Below are 6,707 nucleotides of genomic sequence, written 5' to 3'. Positions count from 1 at the left end.
CCTGCTCAAAGAGGCTGCAAGAGAGGAAAAAATGTGCAGCTGTTTGAGGTATATTATGTGGTCTTTAGTTGGAAAGCTGCTGGATAAAAGTCTGTCTCCAAGGAGTTACATATGCAAACTACAGACGTGAAACAGCAAATACGTTTTCATAGAAGTACAATGTGTTATTTTTAGTAACATAATAATGAAAGGTTGTTAATTAATGTGTCAGTTTATGGAGTGTTGATACCGAGCGCATCAGTAAAATCTTCACTGACACTACTTCATTGTTTTCCCGACAATATCCGCTCATAAATCAAGAGAATTAAGTTTTTGAAGTTGTGTTCAGGCACCGGCAGCAGCTGGTGACGGTCAGAAAGAGATCCTGACTAGAAAAAGTTGAAAATTAAACCCCAAAGTAAGCAGATCCTGAACCAACGTGCTTCTGTCTCATAAACCACATGCTGGACTCGGGACTTGAAACCTGCTCTCTGGTGTGCTTTGTACGCCCACCGTCCACCCCGGTCACCTCCCTGTGACTTCTGTGTGGCACAGAAACGAAACACTTAACGAACTGGAGAAAAAATGTTGCCTTTGAACTTAACCCAGGCTGCAATTACACCTCCGAACAAAACACAAAGCAAATTAGTGGAATCTAAACATCGTTTCTCAGATACGAGGTTGCAGGATAGAAGCTCAGATCTGCTTCTAACCAGAGCCCTGCAGGTAGGAAGTGGACACCTTTGTGCACATTAAAGGCTACGAGTAGTCTGCATTACAAATTAGGAATTTATACCTAAATTCAGGAGCTACTGCGCACATTTCACCACCCAAAATGCTGAGTATGCAAGCCAGGCTGCTGGTTGTTGTACCGGCACTGCTTTTATTCTGCCTCTGGAACTGACAGAATACTTCAATGTTAAGACGAAAGAGTGAAAACACGAGAAACTTAACGGAGGAGCATTGCTAGCAGCACCGAGAGCCTGCAGGGTCCATGATTAAAAAACGCTGCCTGCATCTGTTTCAATACGCAGCTGAGTGTTGAAAGTTTTGACGTATTTCTTATGTAAGAACATGTGGGGGTGAAATCACTGAGGCTGTTTTGTTTTGTCTCAGCTTCAGACCTCATCTGTTTTATTTTATATTCTGGGCTAAAAACTGAGTCTTCAGTTTGAGATATATTTGTTCAGTGTGCAGATTTACAGCCTAAAAACACACAGTGTAATATCTCTTTCTCCACTGTGGTTTAAAATAGAGGAGTGCTACAGTACGTGAGGGGGGGGGGGGGGGGGGGCAGTAAAAGACAAGAGTGCCTGTGTGTGTGTGTGGTGTGTATTTGTGCCTGTCTACACATTACCCACATGCTAAACTCTGAACATCCCCAAAACACTGTTTTGTCGACAGGAAACAAACCTGCTAACATCTACAACCAGAAGCTGTGAGACCACTGACGAGCTGCATTAAATATAATGGAGGAGCATTAAAGTGCTAATGTGGTGTGTTTGTGCAGATGCTAAACAAGCTGCTCGCGCTGGAAAGAAGTCAAAAATGTGCTAACAAACAAAATGTGAAGCCTAAACACAGAAGCTTGGATAAACGCTCTCCTCCTTTATTTAACTGTGAATGCACCACCCAGAGTCGCCACACACCAGCAGCCTGAGCACACACACGCTTTTTTTTAAAGGATACAGTCCCAACCAACTGGAACTCAGAATAGTTGTCACACTTCCAACTGCTGAACCAATGGCAGCGCGAGTCCTTCATGTAGGTGAACATTCCTGAAAAATAAAGCAAAATATGAATCAGAATTAGTGGTGATCAATAAATCAATAAAGACTGGATGGATGAGAGACTGATGGATAGACGAGGGAAGGAGGGGAGGAAAGATGGAGGCAAGGATGGAAGGATTCATGAAATAGACAAAGGAAGTAAGAAAGGAGAGAAACCTGCTACAACTGGCCACTAGGGGGCAGCAGAAACATATCATACACATAACTTTCCAGCTGATGGTGAACCTGTTAGCAAACAGCTGCTTATTTCCACATTTAGCAGCGACTGAACAACATGATGACTGATGAGGAGTCATGTCAGCATTCGCTCTCTTTTAGCTCTGTGTTTGGTCGCCTCCAGCTCCTGAGGGAAATATCTGGCTCCTCAGCAGCTAAATGCTGCACTGTTTGCAGCGTTCAGAGGCTTTTTACAGCCTTTTCTCTGAAAACGACGAAGCAAAGAGCGAAGCAGAACAGCGAAGTCGTGTCTGACGGATAAACAACGAGCTGAAAGTCTCTATGAAGCTACTGAAGCTGCAGGTTCAGCTGATAACTCACTACCAGAGACACCAACACACTGCGTTCTCAGTTAATAAATACGGTTATAAAAATACAGATTATAGGCATTTCAAAGAGAGAAGTGCTCACAGGAACCAAGACAGTAGGCTAAATCTGATTCTTAAAGAAACACACAGTACATTATATTCGGATATTTTCACCTGTCTGATTTGTGTGAAGTTTTTGACGTCTCTGGCAAACGATTAAAAAGGATAATTAGTTCATTAGTCGAGTAGAATAAACGGGACAGGATGGAGAAGCTTTTCCAGCCCTGACGGAGAGAAACAGCAGCAGTCTGTTCTGAGTGGAGACACATCTGGACGCTCACATCTCTGAACACCAGAAACTGACACGGCTGCAAGCATGAAAGAGCCTGTGTGTGTGTGTGTGTGTGTGTGTGTGTGTGTGTGTGTGTGTGTGTGTGTGTGTGTGTGTATACACCTGCCTGTGTGCAGCTGTGTGTGTGTGTGTGTGTGTGTGAGGCAGAGCCGGGGCTTTCCCTGTGCTGCTAATGAGGGGAACACAGCTTTCATTCAGTGTGTTGCTTTGGGCCGACGTCCCCTGGCAGCGAAAACACAGACAACCGCAGAAAGATGGAAGGACGATGGAAAGAACAACTCGACCAGAGGAGAGAGAGAGAGAGACAGGCAGAGAGTGTGAGAGAGAGAGAGGAGAAGAGGCAGATGCACAGACAGACATTTGCTTGGTTTCCAGTCAAGTATTTTTTAAGCTAATTCCAATGGACTGAACGAGAACGGCTAAATTGAAACAGTAGTTGGAGATCATTCTACATCAGTATCGTTCAAAGGTTTTCAGCCTCACATGACATGAGAATGTTTCTTGTGGTTAAAGGAAACATTTGAGCGTCAGTGATGGAAAGTTCAGCTCGAAAGGTGCAACATGCAAGAAGTGGCCACATGTGGGGTTCATGCTCCACACAGATAGAGGGCAGCATTTCACCGGAGTGACCGCTGACCGCTGCAGCTGCTGTTAGCTCACTTAGCTGTGCATCAGGACTGGATGCTCAGAGCACTCGGGGGGTGTTGGAGGAGGAGGTTTTCAGGTTCGAGATCAGGGGGACCCAGCAGGGAATGTTGGCGAGGATCAGCGCCAGAAAGGGCACCGAGATTCAAGATTCAAGATCGTCTTTATTATCACTGAGCATGAAATTTGTATTGCAACCCCCATGTTAGAAACAATAAGAAATATAAGAAAGTAATAATAGAATAAAATAAAGATACTAGAATAAACTAAACTAACATGCAGATAAAAATTAAATGCATTAAAAATATACCAAAAATGAAAATATACTAAGGCAATAAGAATACACAGTAAAAGATACCACAGCATAGAATATACCAACCAGAACCAGAGCCAGAACCAGATACAGCCTCTGAGACTGACAGAGGCCAGCTTGGGGCAGGGACAACAGCACCACGGTGATTTATAGAGGTGAGAGTACTTTTCAAAGTTAACACTTTACATCTGAGGGTTGAGTTGTGCTTAAGACTAAAGGATCAGGTGATTCTACAGTTTATTACCGTCAACAAATCCCATGAAAAGACCCGAAAGTCCCCTACAAATGCACTAATAATAAAAAATCCAGTGCTGTCCTTGTTGTTGAGGTACAAGCACAGCTGGACGAGCAGGATATACATGATTTCAGTCACTGCAGCCTCTGAGCTGGATGTTCAGTGAGATCCAGTCTCCAGGCAGACCCGTGGAGCTGTGAGGAGGTGATGTTGCGTAACACAGCAATATATTACATGATTTCCTGGAATTAACGCTTGTTTGGAACAGACTGAGAGCTTTGAGAAGTTCCTTCATTGTAAAACCGGGTCTTCATTAGAATTTATCGTAACTGCCGGGAATCCAAACTGACTGCAGCTGATGTGTGAAAGAGCCACATCCAAGCTGTTCAGCGCCGCCTGTCAGCACGAAGACACTCAGGAGATCAACATTTTGGTGGACTGCTCCTTTAACATGGCAGGAGCGGAGTGGAAGAGGAAGAGACAACGGCTCACAAAGTGACACAGAGATAATGAGTAAAGACAGCAGAGGGACAGACAGTCAGAAGGAGAGCTGCTCCGCTCTGAAACCAGAGTTTGTTGCTGCGTTTCCAAAACCAACACTGACCGCTTTTCTCAGCCGTCTGACACTTATTCCTGCTGCAGCTTCAGCGGCCTGAAAGCTCCCAGAGCCCGTCCACAGAGACCTCGTCTCATAAAAATTTACTTTCCATTTTCATCCAATAAAAATCTGATTTTCTTTCCACTTGCTTTCAATAAAGCGTGGCTTCACTTTCCATTGACTTTGCATCAAACTGGATTTTGTGTCATCTGCTGCTCTCAGCCGCCTGCTCAAAGATCTCAGCTTTTACACGATTGGACGTCGTTTACAGTTCAAATCAGATCAGGTGTCGCTCACCGTAGTCTGTGTGGAAGATCTGTCGGACCAGCAGCAGGAACCACTCCTTCGTCAGGCCGCCCATGTCCAGCCCCGCCTCCCCGACGAACGTCACCCGCAGCTTCTTCTTCAAGTCGCACCTCTTCCTCGTCAACTGCAGGAGGAGGACGCATGAGATTCAGTTTGAATTTCACCGTTTTCACTCTCTGCTGCATCGTTTGCTCAGCTGCTCCGTGAAAACCTCACACATAAGCAGAAAAAATGTTGTGATCGTATATTCCTGAGCTTCTGCAGGCCAGATATCTGTGGGAACAGTCTTTAAGACATTTGGGCTGAATCTCCCTTCTTGAGGAAGCTAACATTTAACGTCACTTAGACTCAGATTTTAGGCCTCACATCAGATTTATAGCTAGGTTTAGGTCAGACTGAGCGTTTGAGGTCGACACATGAATGTAGGACATTAAAGGCGTGCTCGCTGATCCTCGTGGACGGTTCTGTATTTTCACCGCCCTCTCTGTGTTCCCACACCACAAATTTGCCTGTTTTTCTCTCATTACAAAACATGTTTCAGAAAATATATTTTTGTTTGTCATCACAGCCTCATAACGCCCTAAAATTTCCAGTTTCCACCAAAGACATTCGTCTGCATCTGGGAGATGAATTCCTTCCTTCATTATCTCCGCTCAGCACTTCAGTGGAGGATGCATGTAAACACGCTGCTCACAGGCAAACACACAGTCGGTTTTCAAAGATATTTCAACAAAACGGCCAACATTCTCCTCAGTGGATGAATTTCTGCAGACACGTACAGTGAAGGAGCCTTCAGAGCTCACACAGTGTCACACATGTGAATCGTACAAAACCAATCGGCGTGCAAACTTCCCTGAATCACACCTGAACAGTCGCATGTTCGCTTCCAGCCTGCAGAGACAGAACGACCCTGCAGGAGCTCTGAGACACAAAAACACGACTCTCCTCCTCAAAGCGTCTTCATTGTTTTCTTATTTTATCATCTACTGAGAACTTCCTACATACTCCTGCTTTTATGAGCACTTTCATTTAAAAACATCTGAAACAGATGTGACGTGTGTGTGTGTGTGTGTGTGTGTGTACATGTGCGTGTGTGTGTGCGCGCGTGTGTACTAACCTCATCCAGTGAGTCACTGAGGAGCTGTGCCCGTCGAACTTTAATGTTGAGGAACAGAAGGTTCATGTCCACTCTCTGCCTGCGAGAAACCTTACTGACCAGGCTTTGCTGTGACACACGCACACACATGCACACACACGCACACACACGCACACACACACGCACACACATTTAACTCTTAAACTGCCTTTTGAAGAAGTTCCTTCCACAGATAGAAGTGCAGTAACTCAGACATGAACACAGCAGACAGAAGCATGTCTGCAGACTGTAACTGTGTGTGTGTGTGTGTGCGTGTGTGTGCGTGTGTGTGTGTGTGTGTGTGTGTGCGTGCGTGTGTGTGTGTGCGTGTCTCACCCTGGCCTGACTGATCATCTGTTGCTCGGAGTCTTTCTGGATGATGGCTTTCTTCACCACTGTAGAAAGGATGAAGGGAAACTGACAGAAGGAAAACCTGAAGGAGGACAAGAAGAAAAGTGGAAAGTTAATCACCCTGAAAAGGTATTTTTTTAATCTGTTTTGCTACCACTGGTTTCAAAAATCTATATTTCTTTAAAGGCTACAGAAGAAAAACACTTCATTCCTGACCAACTCTCAGGAGTTTATAAAATTATAGGCTTTATCCAAATGAGCAGGCTGTGAAATCTACACCCCCCGAGCCCGAAATGAGCAGAGTTCCCAGACTTTTAGAGCCGAGCGTTCGAACGCTAAACTCTGGATCTATTTCCTTTATCGGACGTTAACGAGCCGTGACGCAGCGTGAAACAGACTTCACGGCTTCTGAAAGTCTTTCCACGGCTGTGGATAAACTGCAGCTGTGGGAACGTCGCTTCGTCTCCGCTCCGGAGGAG

General features: G+C 45.1%; 1 protein-coding gene across 1 annotated transcript in view; it reads right to left on the bottom strand.

Moving 5' to 3' along the window:
* The window catches only part of hectd2 (HECT domain containing 2), a 43,219-nt gene that overhangs the window by 19,422 nt on the left and 17,090 nt on the right, over positions 1–6,707 (bottom strand). The window contains exons 11-14 of the mRNA XM_041947752.1: positions 6,214–6,310; positions 5,860–5,967; positions 4,734–4,866; positions 1,669–1,757 (exon numbers count right to left, since the gene is read on the bottom strand). Of these exons, the coding sequence (XP_041803686.1) occupies positions 1,669–1,757; positions 4,734–4,866; positions 5,860–5,967; positions 6,214–6,310 (427 nt within the window). The remainder of the gene's footprint in view (positions 1–1,668; positions 1,758–4,733; positions 4,867–5,859; positions 5,968–6,213; positions 6,311–6,707) is intronic.

The sequence above is a fragment of the Chelmon rostratus genome, chromosome 11 (assembly GCF_017976325.1).
Source record: "Chelmon rostratus isolate fCheRos1 chromosome 11, fCheRos1.pri, whole genome shotgun sequence".
Lineage (NCBI taxonomy): Eukaryota > Metazoa > Chordata > Actinopteri > Chaetodontiformes > Chaetodontidae > Chelmon > Chelmon rostratus.
The sequence above is the reverse complement of the archived record's forward strand: the minus strand, read 5'-3'. Positions and strand labels throughout refer to the sequence as shown.